This window comes from Scyliorhinus torazame, chromosome 10 (assembly GCF_047496885.1).
Source record: "Scyliorhinus torazame isolate Kashiwa2021f chromosome 10, sScyTor2.1, whole genome shotgun sequence".
Lineage (NCBI taxonomy): Eukaryota > Metazoa > Chordata > Chondrichthyes > Carcharhiniformes > Scyliorhinidae > Scyliorhinus > Scyliorhinus torazame.
Genome location: NC_092716.1, coordinates 43,371,043 through 43,396,224, shown reverse-complemented (window position 1 = coordinate 43,396,224; position 25,182 = coordinate 43,371,043). Strand labels below are relative to the sequence as shown.

At 49.7% G+C, this 25,182-nt stretch overlaps 1 protein-coding gene across 3 annotated transcripts in view; it reads left to right on the top strand.

Moving 5' to 3' along the window:
• def8 (differentially expressed in FDCP 8 homolog) overlaps positions 1-12,053 on the top strand; it is a 47,830-nt gene extending 35,777 nt beyond the window's left edge. For 2 of the 3 annotated variants that reach the window (XM_072518035.1, XM_072518036.1), the window contains 2 exons: positions 208-317; positions 11,512-12,053. In XM_072518035.1, coding sequence (XP_072374136.1) covers positions 208-317; positions 11,512-11,632 — 231 coding nt within the window. In that variant the 3' untranslated portion in view covers positions 11,633-12,053. Of the gene's footprint in view, positions 1-207; positions 318-8,310 lie in introns of all 3 variants that reach the window. The other variant, XM_072518037.1, reaches the window with a different exon arrangement.
• Positions 12,054-25,182: the final 13,129 nt, after the last annotated feature.

Genomic DNA, 25,182 nt, shown 5'->3' with positions numbered 1-25,182 from the left:
TTTATTGACAATGTTCTATTCGGTAGCATTCCATGTTATGTATCCGTAGGTAGACCATTATCAATCTCTAATCAAAGGCATCAAATATATAAATAAAATGTGACAAAAACTCTGCAAATTCTTATCCCGGTGATTGTATTAAGCTTTAGTTTTAAAATTATGAATTGGACCAAAATCAATCTTTTGATTCTGTGGCTTGTTTTATAGCGGTGTCAGGCTAAAGGTTTTGTCTGCGAGTTGTGCAAAGAGGGAGATGTGCTCTTCCCATTTGACAGCCACACATCAGTGTGCCAGGATTGTTCAGCTGTATTCCACAGGTTGGTACAAAGAACTCCAGCTAATGTTTGCTTCATTTCCTGGTTGGTGGAGGTGTTGGGGCCCAATTGCGCGGTAGGTGCCAATTCCAGACCCTTAAATTTGAAGCTTGACTCAAGATAAATGAGTGACTGTCAATTAATGCATGAAGTAATGAGGTTATGCAGGACGGGTGCTTCATTTTTCTTTTACATGAGAAATATATTGCAACTGTGCACTAATAATGCCAACCCATGATTTGATTGAAGGCTGCCTCCTCCAGAAAGAAATGAGCAAAGAACTAAAATTAGATTTGAGAAGATTGCACAACAAAACTTCAATAGAGGACATGAAACTTTAAAAAAAAATATATAATGCTGAGCTTGCAGCTTGTATACTTAAAATAATCAAGTTCAAATTAAACAAATGAAACAATATGGACTTGAGGATCACTGTTGTCTCGGTTTGTATAAATATTTTGCTTTCCAAAATTCGATACAACTCAGTCCAATTTGCAAATGATACGAAACCAAGGAGACAGCAAGGCAGCTCTGAAATTATCGTGTGTTGGATAAAAGGTATAAATGGGCAGGAAAATGACACTTTCTTTTTTTTTTTTAAAAAGTACTTGCTGGAAATACTTAGCGGGTCAGGCAGCATCTGTGAAGGAGAAAGTTAACATTTCAGGTCTGGTCTTGAAGGGTTATCAACCTGAAACATGGGGCGCGATCTAACCAAATTAAAACACAGTGCATTTTTGTGCGGGGTTAGCGGGGTCATAGAGGCGGGAACGTGTCCACTATCTACCGGCGCTCTGTCTGGTTTTTGTGCCCGGGAAGGGAGTGCCACGCTGAAACCGCACTTAGCCAACGAGCAGAGCTCTTCAGTTCAGGAAGGGATTGGGACACCGTTTTTAAATGGCCCGTCAGAGGGTCCAAAGGGCTTCCCACACCCCACCACATGTGGGCAGGGCAACCCCCAGCACAGGCACAATGCCAGCTTGGCATCTTGGCACTCAGCCTGGCACCCTGGCAGTGTTACCCAGGTTGGCAGTGCCAAGGTGCCCGAATGGCAGCAGCAGTGCCAGTCCGGAGGCCGATCACCCGGGGGCCTCTGATCGCGTGGGAGATCCAGTCCCCATGGTACCATTCTGCCTGGTCCCTCGTTTGTGGGGATGGCACCTGGTTGGGGTCTCCTCGGCAAGGCCGGTAGATATCGGGTGGCTGTTCCATCTGGTGAAGGCAGATGTAAGTCAGCTTCTAAGCCGATTTTGCTCTACGAGTTTTGATCCTGCGTGTTGTGGTTGTGATGCGGATCGCGACGGGCTCACGAGGTGTAATGGCTGTCTGGAAGTCCAGGGGAAGCCTCTCCTGCAGTGCGTCGTGCTCCTGTTCGGACGCAACATGGCTGATAGATGGCGCTTATCAGCTTGGTTTCTCTGTAGAGATGCTGACCTGACCCCCTGAATATTTCCATCATTCTTTTGATTTGAATTCTGGGGCGAGATTCTCCGACCCCCCGCTGGGTCGGAGAATCGCCGGGGGCTGGCGTGAATCCCGCCCCGCCGGTTGCCGAATTCTCCGGCACCGGAGATTTGGCGGGGGCGGGAATCGCGCCGCGCCGGTTGCCTCCCCCCCCCCCGTTGTTCTCCAGCCCGGATGGGCCGAAGTCCCGCTGCTAGAATGCCTGTCCCGTCGGCGTGGATTAAACCACCTCTCTTACCGGCGGGACAAGGCGGCGCGGGCGGGCTCCGGGGTCCTGGGGGGGGCGCGGGGCGATCTGGCCCGCGATCGGGGCCCACCGATCCGCAGGCGGGCCTGTGCCGTGGGGGCACTCTTTTCCTTCCGCCTTCGCCAGGTCTCCACCATGGCGGAGGCGGAAGAGACTCCCTCCACAGCGCATGCGCGGGGATGCCGTGAGCGGCCGCTCCCGCGCATGCGCCGCCCGGCAATGTCATTTCCGCGCCTGCTGGCGGGGCACTGAGGTACCCTCAATAATGATGCTTAGAGATTAAACTGTAAAGAAGGCTTTATTAGGCTAATAACTATGCTACAGATTTGGACGAGAGCTGACTGCTGTACAGACCATGAGGCAGGCCTTTATGTATGGCTCCCAGATGGGCGGAGCCAGAGGCGGAGTCCCCAGGGTTCCAAGCCTGGTCTTAAAGGGGACATCACCTTACATGATGATAAGGCAGTAACCGTTCTTCACATTCACCCCCTGTTTAAAAAGAAGTCCGACGGGGGTGAAGTGCCAGCATAGGTCCATCCGTCTCGGCGGCCGGATCGTCCTCCTCGATCTCCTCAATTCGGGCGGTGGTGCGGCGGGCACGGACGTCCCGGTTGAGGGCACATCCGGGAGCACAGCGGTCGGAGCTTCGGTCCGGGTCGGGGCAGAGGAACTAGGCAGGGCCGGGGGTAGCGGAGCCGGCGCCGGCGGGGTGTGTAAAGGGGGGGGCGCAAGGGGGGGCGCACGGTAGGAGCTCACCAACGGGTGGTAGGGCCGGAAGGGGGTGTGTTGTAGGGGGCGACGGGTCCTGCAGGGGAGCGGCGCGGGAAGGGGCGTCTGTGGTGGAGGATCCAGCGGGCGCCAGACCCCGGAGGGAAACCGTATCTTGCCTGCCATCGGAGTACTCCACGTAGGCGTAATTGGGGTTGGCGTGGAGCAGTCGGACCTTTTCAACTAGGGGGTCCGTTTTATGGCTCCTCGCGTGCCTCCGGAGAAGAACAGGTCCCGGAGCCGTCAGCCAAGGTGGAAGCGAGACCCCAGAGGTAGACTTCCTGGGGAAGAGAAACAATCGGTTGTGAGGGGTCTCATTTGTGGCCGTGCAGAGGAGTGACCTAATGGAGTGTAGGGCATTGGGTAGGACCTCCTGCCAGCGGGTGGTTGGGAGATTTCTCGACCGCAGGGCCAGAAGGACAGCCTTCCACACGGTCGCGTTCTCCCTCTCCACCTGCCCGTTTCCCCGTGGGTTATGGCTGGTCGTTCTGCTCGAGGCGATGCCTTTGCTGAGCAGATACTGACGCAGTTCATCGCTCATGAACGATGTACCCCGGTCGCTGTGGATATAAGCAGGGAAACCGAACAGGGTGAAGATGCTGTGCAGTGCCTTAATCACCGTGGCTGAGGTCATGTCGGTGCAGGGAATGGCGAATGGGAAACGGGAGAACTCATCGATCACGGTGAGGAAATAGGCATAACGGTTGGTGGACGGGAGGGGCCCCTTGAAGTCCACGCTCAGTCGCTCAAAGGGGCCCGAGGCCTTCACGAGCCGAACCTTGTCTGGCCGATAGAAGTGCGGTTTGCACTCCGCACAGACCTGGCAGGCCCTGACCATGGCCTTGACCTTCTTGGTTGAGTAAGGTAGGTTGCGGGACTTGATGAAATGGACGAGCCGGGTAACCCCCGGGTGGCAGAGGTCATTGTGGATGGCTTGCAGGCGGTCCTCCTGCGCGTTGGCGCATGTGCCGCGGGACAGGGCATCTGGGGGCTCGTTGAGCTCCCCTGGACGATACTTGATATCGTACGAGTAGGTGGCGAGTTCGATCCTCCACCTCAAAATTTTATCGTTTTTTATTTTGCCCCGTTGTGCGTTATCGAACATATAGGCGACCGACCGTTGGTCGGTGACGAGGGTAAACCTCCTACCGGCGAGGTAGTGTCTCCAGCACCGCACAGCCTCCACAATGGCTTGTGCCTCCTTTTCGACTGCAGAGTGTCGAATCTCGGAGGCGGTGAGGGTTCGGGAGAAGAACGCTACTGGTCTGCCTCCTTGATTGAGGGTAGCAGCCAGGGCGATGTCTGATGCATCGCTCTCTACCTGGAAAGGGATGGTTTCGTCCACCGCGTGCATGGCGGCCTTGATGTCGGCCTTGATGCGGTTGAAGGCCAATTAAGCCTCAGCCGAGAGGGGAAAAGTGGTGGTCTTTAGGAGTGGGCGGGCTTTGTCCGCATACTTGGGGACCCACTGGGCGTAATAGGAGAAAAGCCCGAAGCACCGTTTGAGGGCCTTGAGGCTGCGGGGGAGAGGGAGTTCCTTAAGGGGGCGCATGCGGTCGGGGTCGGGACCTAGGACCCCGTCTTCCACGACATAGCCGAGGATGGCCAGCCGGGTGGTGTGGAAAACGCATTTGCCCTCGTTATAGATCAGGTTAAGGGCTCGGGCGGTCTGGAGGAACTTTTTGAGGTTAGCGTCATGGTCCTGCTGATCATGACTGCAAATGGTGACATTGTCCAAGTACGGGTATGTAGCCCGCAAACCGTACTGGTCCACCATTTGGTCCATCGCCCTTTGAAAGACAGAGACCCCATTTGTGACACCAAAGGGGACCCTGAGGAAGTGGAAGAGCTGGCCGGCTGCTTCGAAGGCAGTATAGGGGCGGTCTTTTGGTCGGATGGGAGCTGGTGGTAGGCAGATTTGAGGTCGACCGTGGAAAAGACTCTGTATTGGGCGATCCGATTTACCATTTCCGCGATGCGAGGAAGGGGGTACGCATGAAGCTGCGTGAATTGGTTTATGGTCTGGCTATAATCCACGACCATCCGTTTCTTCTCCCCGGACCGGACTACCACCACTTGCGCTCTCCAAGGGCTGTTGCTAGCCTCGATGACCCCCTCTCCCAGTAAACGCTGGACCTCTGACTTGATAAAAGCCATATCTTGGGCACTGTAGCGCCGGCTCCTGGTGGCGACGGGCTTACAGTCGGGAGTGAGGTTAGCGAATAGCGAGGGGGGTGCGACTTTCAGTGTCGCAAGGCAGCACACCATGAGGGGGGGCAAGGGTCCGCCGAACTTCAGTGTCAGGCTTCGGTGGCTGCACTGGAAATCCAGTCCGAGCAGCAGGGGGGGCACAGAGGTGAGGGAGGATATAAAATTTGAAACGGGTGTATTTGGCACCCTGGATCGAGAGATCCGCAATACAGTACCCCGTGATTTGTACCGAGTGGGACCCAGATGCGAGGGCTATGGTTTGGGATGTGGGTTGGGTGCGTAGGGAGCAGCGCCTCACCGTTTCAGGGTGGATAAAGCTCTCCGTGCTCCCGGAGTCGAAGAGGCATGCAGTGTCGTGCCCGTTGACCTGGACCTGCATCATGGAGTTCTGCAGGTGTTGTGGCCGAGTTTGATCGCACCCAGTCGCGGGTAGTTGGAGTCGTAAAATGGCCGCTGCCGTTGGTCGCACGTGTCGGGTCGAGAAGATGGCCGCCGACCAGATGGCCGCTCCCATGATTCGCACGAGGCTGATGACGCGTCAGAAGAGGACGTGTCGGGTCGGTGCGCAGCAGCATTGCGAGGCCTGCGGGCCTGAGAGCCTGATTTTTGGGCCGGCTGTTCTTTGTTTTGCTGGCCCCTGGGTCTGGCCAGGTAGACCCTCGCAAAGTGCCCTTTATTCCCGCAGTTGCTGCAGATCGCGGAGCGGGCTGGGCAGCGTGGGTGCTGGCCCTGCCCGCAGAAGTAGCAAGGTGTGCCCCCATGGTGAGCGGGTCGCCGCGTGGCGCAAGCCTGTAATACGGGCGAGTCTGAGGAAGTCCGGGGGGGGCTGGCAGAGTCCGCGGGGTACGTACCCAGGTTACGTCGGGCCACCTCCAGCGAGGAGGCGAGCGTTAGCGTCTCCTGGAGGTCTTTTGCCCCGTTTTCGAGCAGTCGCTGCCAGATGTAGGTCGAGCGGATGCCGGACACGAAAGAATCTCTGATGTGCAGGTTCATATGGACTTCCCCTGTCACCTCCTGATGGTCACAGTCCCTGGCCAGCGCGGTGAGTTTCTCAACAAACTCGTCGAGCGATTTCCCCCGAGCGCTGCCGGCAGGTAGAGAGCAGATGCCGGGTGTGCGCCTCATTGACGGGTTTGACAAACCGCTTGCGGAGCAACTCAATCGCTTCCTCATAACACGTCGCCTTTTCGAGCGTGGCGGAGATTCTGTGACTCACCCGGGCGTGGAGTAGACGCAGCTTGCGTGGCCCCAGGATGGGAGGCTCTGCGGAGTCCAGGTAGGCCTCGAAGCACCGCAGCCAGTATTAAAAAATTTCCTTTGCCTCCGCTGTTCGTGCTTCCAGATTGAGCTTCTCTGGATTTAGGCCTGCATCCATCCTGAATCTAGTTTAGCTTAATAAATTGAGGTACCCTCAATAATGATGCTTAGAGATTAAACTGTAAAGAAGGCTTTATTAGGCTAATAACTATGCTACAGATTTGGACGAGAGCTGACTGCTGTACAGACCATGAGGCAGGCCTTTATGTATGGCTCCCAGATGGGCGGAGCCAGAGGCGGAGTCCCCAGGGTTCCAAGCCTGGTCTTAAAGGGGACATCACCTTACATGATGATAAGGCAGTAACCGTTCATCACAGGCACCAAAGGCCTTTTCCGCCAGCTGGCAGGGCAGAAATCAGTCCGGCGCAGGCCTAGCCCCTCAAGGTGAGGGCTCGGCCCCCCAAGATGCGGAGGATTCCGCACCTTTGGGGCGGCGCGATGCCGGACTGATTTGCGCCGTTTTTGGCGCCGGTCGGCGGACAGCGTGCCAATACTGGAGAATTTCACCCCTGATTTCCAGCATCTGCAGTATTTTGCTTCTGCATTAGAGAAAAATGATATGAAGTTAATTTTGAAAAATATACTGCACACAGAAGAGATATAAGGGGATATGAATAAATGAGTAAACTGGATGTTCAGGGCATGCCAAGAAATTCTTTAAATAATGAAGAAGAACAATGAGGTAAAAATTCTGCAATCATTGAAGACATGCGAGGAACTCAATATGTTTTAAGGTGGGTGAATTACAAATTTGAATTCGTAACGTCCTTGGACTTGTGTTCTGCTGAGATGTAACTTCTTAATGTAACTAATTCTGTTGTCTTCAGGGTTTCTTAGATACATTTCTTAACTTGGTTTTCTTTTAAAGTTTATTTAATCCATTTTTAAAAATCTCACTGCCCTAATAATGCCAGAAGGCAGGAGGACCGATCGACATACCCTGTTCTCAGCACTTCTGTGGCTACCCTTCCAGAGGTGCCAGAATGAGTACTAAAAAGTCCAGAAGGATCCCAACTATTTCTTCAAAAGAGTGGAATTTTTTCCTTTTCTCAGTTTTTTGTTTCATCCTTTTCGGCAGAGTGTTTTCTTTGTCTATCTTGTAGAATATTACACAGATGAGGCACTGGGTAGGGAAGCAACTTAAACTAAATAAAGGCCTGTCGTATTGAGGAGCCATCCGTTATAGCACACCATTGTACCTTTAAAATTTGAGTATAGAAAGAAAAAGGAGAGAGAGTATGATCTCAAACTGATATTACATCTTCAGAAACATTAATAAAGGAGTTTGAGTGATTGATATCAGTACGAAGAATAGAATATAATGCAAGTAGTGAGTATGTGTAGATAGAGCAATGTTTCAGTCCACAAAGTTTTATATTATTGGGACATAACTGGTTTTGTGGAGCAGGTTAACTAAACTATTGCTGGGAATAGGATCTGGAGCTATGAGGAGGGAATGAAGGAAGTCAGAATGTTTACAGTGGAACAAAAAAGGCTCGTAACAGATTTTCATCAAACCAATCTTGGAAACTGGTAAACTGACAATTTTATGCAACCGCGAACTCTACGTGAAAAGGTGGACTATCAACTGCTTGACAGAGAATGGAACAGATTGCCCAAGAGAGATTTTAGGAGTGAAACCGATGTTATAGTTTGAGCTTTGAGACCAACCTGACCACTCTAATCCTCCCATGTAATTTTAATGTAAATCAGAGACACCATGGGTGGGATTCTCCATCGGCGGGATCCTCCGCTTCGCCGGCAGCGCACTCACGCCTGCGGATTTCCCGACGGCACGAGGGTGGCCACAATGGGAAACCCCATTGGCCGGCTGCTGAGACGGAGGATCCCGCTGCCGGCGGGGGCGCGGCGGGACAGAGAAACCAACCCCCTACCCCCTTATGTTATCTCTAAACATCGATTTGCAATACTGTGAATCTTATTCTGTAACCAATATCTTAAAATGCTGTTTACTTTCCTTATTTGCAGAGATTGTTATTACGACAACTCCACCACTTGTCCAAGGTGCCCACGGCTGTCGATGAGAAGGCAGTCTCAAATTGGGCCGACTCACCCAGACTGAAAGAATTGTCAACTGGGAATTTTGTAATCCTGTTCATTTTGTTTACTGCCGGCTAACTAAAGTGGGAAGATGATGTAGATGTTAACGATGGCGTTTTTAAATGCCATTAGTGGGCCAAATAAAATTTAGTATGAGGCATTGAAATCTGATTTTAAGAGATTAAAAATTGACCCTGATGCTGGAAGTCTAAGTACAAACTGTGGATGAAAGGCTAAAATGACAGCTTTCCCAGTGAATCAAAGCAGTAGTTTTAGAAATTAAAACCTGACCAGCATAATATCAGGAGCAGTGTACTTATACACATTCCTTCCCGAGCATTTTCTTTTCAAAATGGATTTCAATTTTGTTATCTGTTTGGTCCATCTCCTTCTGGTCGGCTGCAGAAACACTCAACTGAGTATTTAAATAGATTCCAGGAAAAGGATCCTGGTCTTTGTGAGATGATTCATGGGGAAAAAAAAGCTTGCAGCTACATCGCACTTTAATCATATTCTTGGGATGAAGACAAATGTTAGTAATGCTGCCCTCTTTAAAATTTCTTCTCACTGGCATCTGTCTAATCTTTAGAAAGGTGAAATTCCCAGTCTAATTACTTGTACTCTGTTAAATCTGCCTTTACGATTAATGAAACAGATGTTTTAAATTGGCAATTAATTTTCGATCTGGACTTATTAGCATTTCAGATTTTATCATTGTCAAATCCCAATTCTTTGGTTTAATACTTGAAACTGAACTGTGAAAAGAATGGGAATTGTGCCAATTGAAAACCGAAAAATGGATGATTTAGGGAGCCAGTACCCTAGACTATCAAGAGATGAGGGATCAAAATGCCTTACAGTGAGTGAGCATCAGTATTTTAAAAAAAATAATGTGGAGGCAATGATAAATTGATGGTAGCAAACTGACAGCAAGTGTCACTTTCACGTATCATTCTGAAGGCCACTGTTCGTCAGGTATGTGTCTTGACACCCAGAAAACCCATTACTGTGCTATGTTTGAATCTCCAAACCACGCTACTAAGAAATCTACTCAACCAGTTGATTCTGCTGATCTAATGTATAGGGGTATAGCCCATTTTTGTGAGCTTGGAGTTTCACAAATCCCTATTATGCACCGGGTGCTTTATGAACTGAAGCCACACAGCCCACTAGTGCAAAGTGCTGGTAAGCTTTCTGTATTTGTCCAGCCGGGACAACCTGTAGGGACACTTGCTTATAACATTATTTAAACCGGAGTTAGAATAATCTAGTTTCCAGTGTTAGGTCCAGTCCTCCATGGCCTATAAGTGATGCAGGGCTGGTTGGTCAATCAATAAGACTGTGTATGTATTTCGATGCTCCAAGTCTGCCTGGTGCAGATATGGATTGACTGAGTTTGGCGGATTGCCATCGTAATTTGACCTGAAATAGGCGCATGGATTTTAATTTCAGTCTTGTTGAAAATAATGTTCTGGTAATCATGCTGTTAAACAGAATACCCTGACGTTGTTGAACCAGTTGCATTTTTCAAGAAAAATAAAATAACTAAAGTAATTCACGCTATATTGCAATCCCCAATGTAATTCACTTAGCCGAATGAAAAACTGTGCCATATTAATCATAGTTGAACATTCAGAATTAAACTTTAGATCATCTATTTCTTTTTGGTACACAACTTTTTAGAAGTTTGAGTAGCATCCTACCAGGGATCATGATGATCACCCTTTGTTGCCTGTTGCATTTTTCACCAGTGTTCTTTTGCTTAAGCTAAGATTCAATAGGAAAGAGGAATGACAAAAGATTTGGCTTAATATGCCTGATTAAATGTAATAACAATCAGTTCTAAAATGATAGCTCTTCCACCATCTACACTGATTCTGACAATCTGATTTGAGATTGGGGGTTGGGTTGAATATACACATTGCGTTGTGTTACAGGTCGATATTTCAGTCTGATGCTTTCTTTTGAATAGTTAATTAGTCCTCGGTAATGATGGATAATTTCTGAGGAATTATGCAGAGATCAACACTGAAAACAAGATCGAAAGGAAAACAGAAATACCTTTGACTCAGCATAAAGAGATTGTTATTGTCTATTTTTCCTTTTCCTGGAGTAGCGTGACTTTCTTGATTGTTTTAAAACATGATCTCAATGGAGGGAAGGGAGAGGAAGTAATTGACGCACTATTCAATCTCTCGCACCTTGATCCACTGGCATATTCCCCCATTCTCAATGAACTCGTGAGGTAAATTAAAATTAAATACTGTGCAGTAATTTGAATTCTTAACACCAGTACTATATATAGAATCGTGCTGCTAATTGAAATTTTTGTATCAAAAAGCTGCATTTTGTAGCACTAAACATTTTTGTTATGCACTTTTTTGAAATAGTTTAAATTCCTAGTATTACTATTCCGATCTCCTACAGTAAATGTGCATTCACCATTTTATTCACCTCTTTAAAAATCATCTTTGTCTTTTAAAAATTCAAATATAACTTGTAGTCAACGGAAGCCAATCTTGAGTGGTCTTTGGAAGGCACATGCACCATGTCTGTGTCTTTTTGTTCTTCATAAAATCAGGCCAACAAGTGTTTAACTTAACCCTCTTATTAAAAGCTATCTGTGTGAAAACGTATTCATGAAAGAAATGCAGGCCAGTGAATATTGATGGTATGACATTGATTCTGGTTCGCTGTTGTTCTTCCACTTTGTTTGGCATTGAAAAGATTGTAAATAAGTACAGAAATGCTGGAATGCTCCAGTGGGTTGATCAGTCTTTTGAAAGAAAAAACATAGTCTAAGATTTATCAGAACTATGCTGCAAGTGCTTGCAGGTCAGGCAAGATCTGTGGGAAATTCTCAAAGCGTTGGTTTATGTTTCAGAGCGATAAATCCTCCTTTGGGTTATGGGAAGTTACAGATATGAAATATTGGGTATGATAAAAGATCAAAGACCTGAAATGTTGCTCTAACCATTTTCTTTCTTCAGAGATGTTGCCTAACTTGCTAAATGATTTCTGCATTTTCGGTTTCTATTTCGAGCATCTTCAATATTTTTCATTGATTCACTCTTTGGTTAATTTATTGAGTGTAAAGTGATCAAAGCATTATTTTTTTTCTTTTAAAAGGCTGACCAACATGTTGCTGATTTCCACCACTTGCATAATTTTCTTAAATCTTAGCATAAATATGTACACCCATATATACAAAAAATATAAGAACAGCAGAGGTAGCAGTTTTTTAATTTGACCAAGAAAAAGTGATTGGTAACGTATCTACAATGGAGACATTTAGAAAATAAGATGAATAGCTTATTTCTTTGGACAGGTGGTTTTAAAATAACCCCTAAAATGTATTACAGATTTGCTGCCCCCCCCGCCGCCACCACAAAATGATAGTGGCTCTTGGCATAATTGTTCATTATATATTTGTGTGTATACAGTACCAGGGATTATGTATATATATTATATATAAATAAATACACATATAGTTATTATGTAATTTGCATATGAATCATGAAAAAAATAACACTTGTATACTGTCCATTAAGGTCACCTATTGACGTCTTGTACTGTTCCTTCTCAGACACTCTGCCTATGGTGCTTAAATCACACTAGCGACAATTTATTGTAATGTATAGAATAAATATTTAATAAATTATATTTCAAGATTTGTTCATTTCCTTGAATTTCTTTTCAAAGCTTTGAGCATTTCCTCTCCTCTCCAATCTACATGGAAATGTTTGACCATGACACCAAGTTACTAATTTTTAGGGTTAGTTGGTTGGTAACATCTGTGGATTTTATTATTTAACCACAGTTTAAATTAGATGGTTCAGTTTGAATTCCTGTTAATGAGAGGATGGGCAGTCGATGCAGTTGGAGAACAGGAAGGCTATTTGTGATAAACTGTACTTCATGGTTTTATGACTTTGTTAATTAAGAGTTTTTAGATCAATTTTAAAGGAATAGATAAAAATGAGTTTGAACTTTGGTTGACCTAAGCCCACACATTGATTAACTATATTTGTGGGGCAGAACATCATTGGAGGAAAACTATTCTTTCTGTTTTTACATTATGATAAATGTTTTAACAGTTTGTTCTTAATGATTTTAGTATTTGTAGGAATGGGTTAGAGTATGTTCATGTCCATGTTTACGATATTATTGACAAGAGGATGTGACTTTGTGACTTCTGTAACAAAAGGAAATGTGTTATTTGTTTGCTATAGAATGTAAACTCTGTGGAGGCCAAGGAAAACAAGGGATGAACATTAGTTTATATGGCTCTAGTTAGAGATGTGGGGTGACACCAGATGACTTGCATCTCCAGTCAGTGGAAGAGGTGAATTTGGATTATTTCCAAATAAGGGATTCCAGAATAATGAGAAGTGGGGATAAAAGTTGTAGAATTGAAATCTTTATTGGTATAATATTACCACTGTTTCTGGGGCATGAATCTCCTGAACATAATTCAACATCGCTTTGAAGATAGAGAATAGAATAGTGTTTTTCAAACTTTTTGCCTGGGGCCCTTTTTTCCAACTGGCCATCCTTCGCACCTCATGCCGGCCGACCTACATGCCTTGCGTCAGATGGCCTTTGCGCCCCACGCCGCCTTGGTCCCCTCAATCTCACGTGCTTTGTCATTCAATGTTACATTTCTGCTAGGGACTTCAGCTGATGATTTAAGTTCTCACTGCATCCGTTGGAAAAAATTAAGAAGTTTGTCCTTGAACTCGTCATGCTTAATCTTCAAATGCCTTTGAAGTTTTAAACTTTCATTTGCCAGTACTTCCCTGCCTATAACACACATGGGCTTCACATCCGGATTTGCATTGGCGGAATTAATAAAGCCAAACCTTAAAAAAAAAAAAAAAATCATCTTTATACTGCTTTGTTCCTGATTTCAGCTACTTATGGGCTGCTCACCAGAGGCCCTGGAGGTCACACCAGGTCACACTGCTTTCTGCTGCTGCGGATTCTCCTGGGCAGCTCACACCACCAATGCTTCGTCCTGCTGTGGACTCTCCTGAGCATTTCTCCAGCAAATTTAGTTGTGAGATCCAGGCCTCTGTGTCTGGTGCTCTCATCCTTAATTACAAAATGATCCATTATAAATTCTTGAGTCCTGTTGCTTGCCTGCTGCTAACAAAATGGAGGAATCTCTCTTCCGCCCAGGGCATCATATGACACTGGAGCAGAATTAGGCCACTCGGCACATCGAACCTGCTCTGCCAATGATGGCTGATACTTTTCTCATCCCCATGTGACCTTTTCTCTGCAGCCGCTCCAGGTGGGAATCATAGAATCATAGTATTTACAGTGCAGAAGGAGGCCATTCGGCCCATCAAGTCTGCACTGGCCCTTACAAAGAGCACCCTACTCAAGCCCAAGTCTCTACCCTATCCCAGTAAACCCCACTTAATTTTTTTTTGGACACTGAGGGCAATTTAGCATGGCCAATCCACTTAACCCGCACATCTTTGGACTGTGGGAGGAAACCGGAGCACCCGGAGGAAACCCACGCAGACACGGGGAGAATGTGCAGACTCCGCACAGACAGTGACCCAAGCCAGGAATCGAACTTGGGACCCTGGAGCTGTGAAGCAACTGTGCTAACCACTATGCTACCGTGCTGCCCCGTGGAAGACTCCATCGATCAATTTTTTAAAAAATCTGCTCCTAGGTCAGCACACTGACGTCAGAAGGAGGCCGTCTACTCTGCTGGGCTCTGGGTCTGCTGAGGCAGCGCTTGTGCTGTGAACGGCCAGCATTGTGATAGCTGGTCGCAGCCATTGGGCATTACTTCCCATAATTGGGAACGCCACGATGCATGGCCCCACAATCCTCCCGACACCCGCCTGCGACCCACCCACGAATATCCAGAGTAGATAGATTCTCGATTAACAAAGGAGTCAAAAGATTATCTGGGTTAGACAGAATAATGGAGTTGAAGCCACAGTCCGATCAGCCATGACCTTATCGAATGGGGTAGCATGTTTGAGAAGCCAGATGGCCTACACCTGCTCTGAATTTGTGCGTTAAGGATGGAGTGTGACTTGGAAAGGAACAGAGGTGACAGTTTTCCCCCAGGTTTTTGAGAATGTCATTGCCCAGAAATAGTGTTTGGTGCCTTTGATGCAGGTTGAGTCCAGGAGTGAGGCAGATTTCCTGGTCCAGAAGACCCTCCTGCACCAGGCCTCTGAAGGGAATGGGAACATATTTCTACAGAGGTGAAAGAAAGCTAATAACGTCTCAGGTGTGTCATGATATTCAAACATACATCATAACACATACATAATGATAGACAGACCAACGGACCAATTAGCACACATAACACGACAGCCAATCACAGACAAGAGCAGACACAGTATAAAACAAGAAACAACATTTCCTAGGCAGTCCATCTGGAGATGGCACAGGGCCAGGACCTCATCGCAAGACACTCACACAGTCACAACGTGCTGAGTACCAAGTCTGATGTATAAATAGTTTAATGGAATAAAACTGCGTTGTACCAATCGCAACCGTGTTGGTTCGTCTGTACCTGAGAGCACCCAACACTTCATGATACCAGGAGTGAATCGATACCTACCGGCAAATCTGCCATCCTGAGCCATGGACACCCTCAACAAATCGCAGCCGTTGCAAGTCGCTGGGAACCTGGGCACAAATTTTGACGCTCTTCAAGCAGCGCTTCAAACTCTTCGTGCAAGCCAATGAAAAACGGGGCGCCTCGGACGAAACGAAGATTGCCATGCTCCTCACTACCGCAGGTCAGCAAGCCATCCATGTGTACAACTCCTTGGTGTTCGCGGAAGGCGCGAACAAAGCTAAATATGACATGGTCCTCCTCAAGCTCGACAAGCACTTCAACGTTGAGGTCAACAAAAGCTTTGAGAGGTATGTCTTTCAGCAGCGCCTGCAAGGTAAGGATGAGCTCTTTCAGTCCTTCCTGACGCACCTCCGCATACTCGTGCAGTCCTGCGGTTACGACACCACCTCAGAGTTCATGATCCAGGACCAGATCGTTTTTGGCGTTGCCTCCAGTGGCCTACGCCAGCAGCTTCTAAAAAAATAAAAGGCCTGACCTTAGCATCTGCAGTTGAAGCCTGTGTCCTGCATGAGAATGCGACTAGCCGCTATGCCCAATTTCAGGCGACCGAATCGGCACGGAGGGGGTACCTCGCGACCGAATCGGCAAGCCAGGCCACCCACTAGGCCGAACGCATCCAGGCAATCGAGTTTCTCCCGGCCCGCGGCCCGGACGAGGGCGGCCGTTTCGCGCACTTTCCAAAGCCTCCCGCGCTTGTGCGCGCCAAAACCTACGGCAACATGAGGGACGTGCTGCACAGGCGTGCCCGACGCAAGACCGAACTGCGCATGCACAGTGGCGTAACGCACGCCATGACGTCATGACGTGTGGCAACTGGAGCTGCACATTTAAAAGGGCAATGTCCTGCAAAAACCCGACTGCCTACGCTGTGGCAAGATGGGCCACTACGCTGCCTACTGTCGAGCGGCTCAACCTGTTGATTTTCCACATCTCCGACAACCTCGCAGGAACGTGCGGACCATTCAGCCTCCACATCACGACATCCAAACCGATGACACAGATGACCAAGACGCCTTCCGGGTTGCGGTCATTGGGAACCGGGTCAACACCATCAATCCGGGCGATGAATGGAGTGCCACCCTAACGGTCAACCGATCGCCGATCACTTTCCGCCTGGACACTGGCGCCTCCACCAACCCCATAGCGTGGTCAGCCTTCTACGCCATGAAGGTCAGACCACCAATGCGGCCATCCCGGTGCAAGATGGTCGACTACAATGGGAATGTTATCCCGGCCATGGGATCCTGCCAGCTCCAGGTGACACACAGCACACACACACGGCCACACTCTCGTTCGAGATAGTCGGCTCATCGAAGGACTCCCTGCTGGGCGCACAGGCATGCAAGGCTCTCCACCTTGTGCAACAAATCCACTCTCTCTCTCCAGACGGCACGTCTGACTTCCCGGATGCAGAGTTCAATGCACAGCTCCAATTGCTCCTCGCCCACAACCAGGAGGCATTCGAAGGCATGGGAACACTGCCATACACCTACCGAATTCGCCTCAAACCGGACGCCATCCCGGTCATTCACACACCTCGCAGGGTTCCTGCACCACTTAAAGACCGCCTCAAGCAGCAGCTGCACGATCTCCAGGACCAAGGGGTCCGATCCAGGGTCATGGAGCCCACACCATGGGTCAGCTCCATGGTGTGTGTCAAGACTCCCTCCGGCGAGCTCCGTATCTGTATTGACCCCAAAGACCTCAATAATAATATGAGGGAACATTATCCCATACCCAAACAGGAGGAGATCACCAGTGAAATGGCCCAGGCGAAGATATTCACGAAACTGGATGCTTCTAAAGGGTTTTGGCAGATCCAACTGGACCCGTCCAGCCGAAAGCTATGTACCTTCAACACCCCTTTCGGCAGGTTCTGCTACAACCGGATGCCATTTGGCATCATCTCGGCATCCGAGGTATTCCATAGAATCATGGAGCAGATGATGGAAGGCATCGAAGGAGTGCGCGTATATGTAGACTATGTCGTCATCTGGTCCACCACACCGCAGGACCACATATATCGTCTCGCATACGGGAAAACGGCCTGCGCCTCAACCGAACCAAGTGCTCCTTTGGCCAGACAGAGTTGAAGTTCCTGGGGGACCATATCTCCCAGTCAGAGGTCCGTCCAGATGCAGACAAGGTGAGCGCCATCACAGCCATGCCGCAGCCGGCCGACAAGAAAGCTGTCCTACACTTCCTTGGCATGGTCAGCTTCCTGGGGAAGGTCATTCCCAACCTTGCCTCCCACACGACGACTCTGCACCACCTCGTCAGAAAATCTACAGAGTTCCAGTGGCAACACACACACCAGCTGGAATGGGAGGAGCTCAAACGCAAACTCACCACGGCACCAGTGTTGGCGTTTTTTGACACGCCTCGTGCCACCAAAATCTCAACTGATGCCAGCCAATCCGGCATTGGAGCAGTGCTCCTGCAGAGAGATGACACGGCATCATGGGCCCCAGTTGCCTATGCTTCGCGGGCCATGACCCCCACAGAGCAGCGCTACGCGCAGATCGAAAAAGGGTGCCTGGGCTTGCTAACCGGTTTAGACAAGTTCCATAATTACGTATATGGTCTTCCCCGGTTCACTGTCGAAACTGACCACCGCCCCCTGGTCAGCCTAATAAACAAGGACCTGAACGAGATGACCCCTCGCCTCCAGCGCATCCTACTTAAACTCAGAAGGTACGACTTCCAACTGGTCTACACTCCAGGGAAGGACCTCATCGTGGCTGATGCCCTATCCAGAGCAGTGAGCACGCCGCCAGATGCGGAGGGGTTTGTATGTCAGGTCGAGGCACAGGTGGCTTTCACAGCGGCAAATCTGCCGGCTGACTACTCTAGTCTGGCCCGTATCTGCCGAGAGACTGCAGCCGGCCCCCTTCTGCAGCGAGTGATGCGCCACATGACGGGAGAATGGCTCAAAGGGCAGTGCACACAGTTCGACAATGTAGGAGACGATCTAGCCATCATTGATGGTGTCCTTCTGAAGCTGGACCGGATTGTGATTCCGCACAGCATGCGCCAGCTGGTTCTCGATCAAAGGTGGGTGTCGACCTGTTTCACGCGCTCGGCAGGGACCATGTCATCATAGTTGACTACTTCTCAAACTACCCTGAAGTCATACGCCTGCACGATTTGACGTCGTCTGCTGTCATCAGGGCCTGCAAAGACACCTTTGCTCGCCACAGCATTCCGATGACTGTCATGTCGGACAATGGGCCCTGTTTTGCCAGCCAGGAATGGTCGTCCTTTGCTGCTTCGTATGGCTTCACACACGTGACGTCCAGCCCTCTGCACCCCCAGTCAAATGGAAAGGCGGAGAAGGGCGTTCACATTGCCAAGTGGCTCCGCTGCAAGGCTGCTGCTGCCGGGTCGGATTTCTGCCTCGTCCTGCTGGCCTATCGCTCGGCCCCACTAGCCACTGGTCTCTCACCAGCACAGCTGCTGATGGGTCGCGCCCTCAGAACCACTTTGCCTTCCATCCTGGCACCAACAATAGACCATGGTCCGGTACTGCATAGGATGCAACTGCAGCGCGGTCACCAGAAGAGATCGTACGACACACGGGCAACTGATCTTCCCTCCCTGGCCCCTGGAGACAACGTCCGCATCCACCTACCAGACGGTGGCTGGTCAGCACCTGCCGAAGTCCTCCGACGTGTGGCTCCGCGCTCGTTCCTGGTACGCATGCCGGATGGATCCGTGCATAGGTGCAATCGTCGAGCCCTTCGCTTACTTCCACGCTCGCAACGGGACCCTACACAGATGCTGTGTCCTCCACTGGTTCCTGATAGCGACTTCATGGAGCTGCCGTATACCATGCCCCTTCTGTCACCACCCGTGGCCAGGCCCGCACCTCAGCCGGTGGTTCTCGACCCACCCTTGAGGCGGTCAACCCGAATTCGTCGCCCACCTACTAGACTGGACTTGAGACTGTTCACACATCAAACTTTTGCAACCATTGTTTTATAACATGTCTCTGTTTTCTCGTTACAAGCTTCGTTTGATTGTTCCAAATTTCCACGTTGTTCTTCTTTTTATTATGGTACAACCTCGTTAGCATGTCACACCTGACATCGCCCCTTGTATATGGTTAAGCCCCATGTACTTGATGTAAATATTACGCGCACACACACACATTTAGCTGCATTCAGGACACATTTATATTTATAACCACGTAGGCACATAATCTTGTAAAAAAAGGGGGATGTCATGATATTCAAACATACATCATGACACATACATAATGATAGACAGATCAACGGACCAATTAGCGCACACAACACGACAGCCAATCACAGACAAGAGCAGACACAGTATAAAACACAACACTTCCTAGGCAGTCCATCTGGAGACGGCACAGGGCCAGGATCTCGTAGCAAGACACTCACACAGTCACAACGTGCTAAGTACCAAGTCTGATGTATAAATAGTTTAATGGAATAAAACTGCGTTGTACCAATCGCAACCGTGTTGGTTCGTCTGTACCTCCGAGCACCCAACACTTCAAGGTGGTCAAGGTGAATGAATGCATCCTCCCTCTTGCAGGACGATGTGACCACATAACAGTAAGAGATCCAAAAAACAGTGGGGACCTCCACAACATCCTCTGAGCCCCAATCATGGAGGTAGTGCTCTAGATCATTGATCTGAAAACAATGGAGCCTGTGGCATCTGATTTTGCTGGGACCATTTAGCGTGATGGTAAGTGGCTGCCTTAATCCCCTTCTCAACTCCCACCTCACCCCTATTCTGAGATGTGACATGAAGTGGAAGATGCAGGTGATGAATCCATGAAACTCCTGCTTTCCTCCCCCACCACCCTTACTCCAAACATCCTCTTTTGCTTTCATTTTTCCAGTTACGGAGCACAGTAGCACGGTGGTTAGCACTATTGCTTTACAGTGCCAGGGTCCCGGGCTCGATTCCTGGCTTGGGTCACTGTCTATGCGGAGTCTGCACGTTCTCTCCGTGACTTTGTGGGTTTCCTCCAGGTGCTCCGGTTTCCTCCCGCAAGTCCTGAAAAACGTACATGTTAGGTGAACTGGACATTCTGAATTCTCCCTCCCTGTACCCAAACAGGGGCTGGAATGTGGCGACTAGGGGCTGTTCACAGTAACTTCATGGCAGTGTTAATGTAAGCCTACTTGTGACAATAATAAAGATTATTATTATTAATTGTCACTTGGACAGTCTCAAAATTGACTGGAGGAAGAGTAACCCCATGACAGCGATGAGGTAATAACGCTTCATCTGACACTCAATACCACCAGATTATGGCACTGTGTGAATATGGACTGTAACCAAGCCAGAGAAAAGGGGTGGCTCATGTACCTGTTCCTCAGAGAGTGAAGTTGCAAACCAGTCCTGCTATAGGGGACTTGGGTGAGGATTTCAAAGGGGTGGCAGACAGGAGAATGCTGTTAAACATACACACCAAGATCCTTGGTGCATTAGAAGTCCTGCCAGATTACCTTTGTCACTGTCAAGCATATGCCAACTCCAAAATGCCTTGGGGCATCGTGCAGAGCTTGGAATTTATCCTTTCCACCATGGCGGTGGTGACAAGCTCCGTGAAACCCCAATTATGATGGATCATCTGGTGGCCACTTTCAATTTTCACTGCAGCATAGGTGGAAGCCAGCAAACATCTCAGCACTGCAGTGAAAGCTCAAATGGAGATAGCTGCCATCATGGGTGAAGATCTCCGAGGTCAGAGACATGCAAGCTTTCACAGCAGTTCAATCTAGGATTGATGAGGCGCTGCACAATGGCGGAAAAAACCTGCTGTCTTTACACTGAGAAAAATAAGTTAGTACTGGACAGTCAACGTGACTTTGTCAAGGGCAGGTCATATCTGACAAATTTAATTGAGTTCTTTGATGAGGTGCCGCAGGCAGTGGATGAGAGTAGTGCTGGGATGTTGTATATTTGGACTTTCTGAAAGCATTTGATACAGTGCCACATGGGATTGATGGGTCCATGACAGCTTGTATTAGAAGTTGGCTAAGAGATAGGAAACAGACTGTAGGTATAGATGGGCATTTCTCAGGCCGGAGATGAGTTGAAAGTGGTGTTCCCCAGGGCTCGGCTCGGTGTTGAGACCCTTGCTTTTTCTGATGTATATAAACTAATTCAAGATTGATGTTTAGGGCAAAATCTCTAAATTTGCAGATGATACCAAGCTAGGGAGAATAATGAATTGTGAGGATGATGCTAAGCAACTTCAGAGGGACATTGACAAGTTGGCCAAATGGGCAGACACCTGGCAGATGAACTTCAATGCAGCAAATTGAGAGGAGATGATACAGGCTCAATGGTACACACTTGAGGAGGTCAGGAGCAGAGGGACTTTGGGGTTAAAGTGCATAATTCTCTGAAGATGGCCAGGCAAGTTGAAACATTTGTTTTTGTTTTTTAAATATGATTATTCAAATTTTTCCAACAAAATGTTTTAACAAACAAACCCCCCCCCAATCACAAAAAAAAGAAAGAACACAAACACCACAATCAAAAATAATAAACTACTTATACATTGGGTTTCTCCCGCATAGATTAACCCCCCCCCCATATGACATTCAAAAGTACCCTTGGGGAACCCCCCCCGGGTTGCTGCTGCTGCTGACCTCCTCCTAGCGCTCCGCGAGATAGCCTAGGAACGGTTGCCATCGCCTGAAGAACCCCTGCACAGACCCTCGTAAGGCAAACTTTATCCTCTCCAACTTAATGAACTCTGCCATGTCATTTAACCAGGCTTCCACACTGGGGGGCTTTGCGTCCTTCCATAATAACAAGATCCTCCGCCGGGCTACCAGGGACGCAAAGGATACCGGCCTCTTTCGCCTCCTGCACTCCCGGCTCGTCCGTTACCCCAAATAATGCCAACCCCCAACTCGGCTTGACCTGGACTTTCACTACCTTGGACATAGTCCTCGCAAGACCCCTCAAAACCCCTCCAGTGCCGGGCACGACCAGAACATGTGGACGTGATTTGCCGGACTCCCCGAGCACCTCGCACACCTGTCCTCCACCCCAAAGAACCTACTCATCCTCGCCCCTGTCATATGCGCTCTGTGAACACCCTTGAATTGTATTAGGCTGAGCCTGGCGCAAGAGGAGGAAGAATTAACCCTACTCAGGGCATCAGCACACAGACCCTCATCAATCTCCTCCCCAAGCTCCTCCTCCCACTTGCCCTTTAGCTCCTCTACCGAAACCTCCTCCTCTTCTTTCATCTCTTGATAGATCGCCGAAACCTTGCCTTCTCCGACCCATACACCCAAAATTACCCTGTCCTGAATCCTCTGTGCCGGGAGCAACGGGAATTCTCTCACCTGCCGCCTCACAAACACCCTCACTTGCATATACCTGAATGCATTTCCCGGGGGTAACCCAAACTTCTCCTCCAGCGCCCCTAGGCTCGCAAACGTCCCATCTATAAACAGGTCCCCCATTCTTCTGATCCCTGCCCGGTGCCAGCTCCGAAACCCCCCATCCATCCTTCCCGGGACGAACCTATGGTTCTCCCGAATCGGGGACCAAACCGAGGCTCCCATCTCGCCCCTATGCTGTCTCCACTGCCCCCAGGTCTTCAATGTTGCCGCCACCACCGGACTCGTGGTGTACCTTGACGGCGAGAGCGGCAGCGATTCCGTCACCAGCGCCCTCAGGCTCGTGCCCCTGCAGGACGCCATCTCCAACCTCTTCCACGCCGCCCCCTCTCCCTCTATTACCCACTTACGGATCATTGCCACGTTGGCTGCCCAATAGTAGCCGCACAGATTCGGCAGCGCCAGCCCTCCCTGTCCCTGCTACGCTCCAGAAACACCCACTTTACCCTCGGGGTCTTATTTGCCCACACGAAACCCATGATGCTCCTACCTACCCGTTTTAAAAAGGCCTTGGTAATCACACTGGGAAGGCACTGGAACACAAAGAGAAACCTCGGGAGGACCATCATTTTAACAGACTGTACCCTGCCCACTAGCGAGAGTGGCAGCACATCCCATCTTTTGAAATCCTCCTCCATCTGCTCCACCAACCACGTCAAATTGAGCTTGTGCAGGGCCCCCCAGCTCCCAGCCACCTGGATCCCCAAGTACCGAAAGTTCCTTTCCGCCCTCTTCAATGGTAGGTCGTCTATCCCTCTTCCCTGGTCCCCTGGATGCACCACAAAGAGCTCACTTTTCCCTACGTTGAGCTTATAGCCCGAGAAGTCCCCAAACTCCCTTATGATCCGCATGACCTCCACCATCCCCTCCACTGCATCTGCCACATACAGCAACAGGTCGTCCGCATACAGCGACACCCGATGTTCCTCTCCCTCTTGGACCAACCTCCTCCATTTCCTGGACTCCCTTAGTGCCATGGCAACAGGCTCAATTGCCAATGCAAACAAGGGGGACAGGGGACACCCCTGCCTCGTCCCTCAGTACAGCCGAAAGTGCTCCGATCTCCGCCGATTCGTAGCCACACTCGCCACCGGGCCTCTATATAGGAGCCCGACCCAACTGATAAACCCCTCCCCGAACCCAAACCTCCGCAACACTTCCCAAAGGTACTCCCACTCCACCCGGTCGAAGGCCTTCTCCGCGTCCATAGCTGCCACTACCTCCGCCTCTCCCTCCACCGATGGCATCATAATCACGTTGAAGAGCCTCCGCACATTGGTGTTTAGCTGCCTGCCCTTTACAAATCCCGTCTGGTCCTCATGAATCACCCCAGGGACACAGTCCTCAATTCTCGTAGCCAGCACTTTTGCCAGCAACTTAGCATCCACATTGAGGAGCGAGATCGGTCTATACGACCCACATTGCAGTGGGACCTTCTCCTGCTTCAGAATCAGCGAGATCAGCGCCCTGGACATTGTCGGGGGCAGGGTCCCCCTCTCCCTTGCCTCATTGAAAGTCCTCACTAACAACGGGCCTCGCTGGTCCACATATTTCCTATAAAACTCGACCGGGAACCCATCTGGCCCCGGGGCCATCCCCGCCTGCATGTTCCCCAATCCTTTAACCAGCTCCTCCAACCCAATTGGCGCCCCTAAACCAGCCACCTCTTGCTCCTCCACCCTCGGGAACCTCAGTTGATCCAAAAATTGTCGCATCCCCTCTTCCCCCCGCTGGGGGCTCAGATCTGTGCAGCTCCTCATAGAAGTCCTTAAATACCTCATTTACTCTCACCGCACTCCGCACCGTATTCCCCCTGCTATCCTTAACTCCACCTATCTCCCTCGCTGCCACCCTCTTACGGAGCTGGTGTGCCAGCATCCGGCTCGCCTTCTCCCCATACTCGTACGTCGCCCCCTGTGCTTTCCTCCACTGTGCCTCTGCCTTCCCTGTGGTCAACAGGTCAAACTCCGTCTGGAGGTTCCGCCGCTCCCTGAGTAGTCCCTCCTCGGGGGCCTCTGCATATCTCCTGTCCACCCTTAAGATCTCCCCCACCAACCTCTCCCTCTCCCTGCCCTCTCTCTTCTCCCTGTGGGCCCTAATGGAGATTAACTCTCCCCTGACCACCGCCTTCAACGCCTCCCAGACTACCCCCACCTGCACCTCTCCGTTGTCATTGGCCTCCAAGTATCTCTCAATGCACTCCCGCACATCTCCTCATCCGCCAGTAATCCCACATCAAGACGCCACAGCGGGCGCTGGTCCCTCTCCTCTCCTAACTCCAGCTCCACCCAGTGCGGGGCGTGGTCTGAGATGGCTATGGCCGAATACTCCGTTCCTTCCACTTTCGGGATTAGCGCCCTACTCAAAACAAAAAAATCTATCCGGGAGTAGGCTCTATGTATATGGGAAAAGAATGAGAATTCCCTGGCCAGGGGCCTAGCAAACCTCCATGGATCCACTCCCCCCATCTGGTCCATAAACCCCCAAAGCACCTTGCCCGAAGCTGGCCTCTTCCCCGTCTTGGATTTGGAGCGATCTAATGCTGGATCCAGCACCGTGTTGAAATCCACCCCCCCCATTATCAAGTTTCCTGCCTCCAGGTCCGGAATCCGACCCAGCATGCGCTTCATAAATCCGGCATCATCCCAGTTCGGGGCGTATACGTTTACCAGTACCACCCACACCCCCTGCAACCTACCGCTCACCATCACGCATCGACCTCCATTATCCACTACAATATTCTTGGCCTCAAACGACACCCACTTCCCCACCAGTATT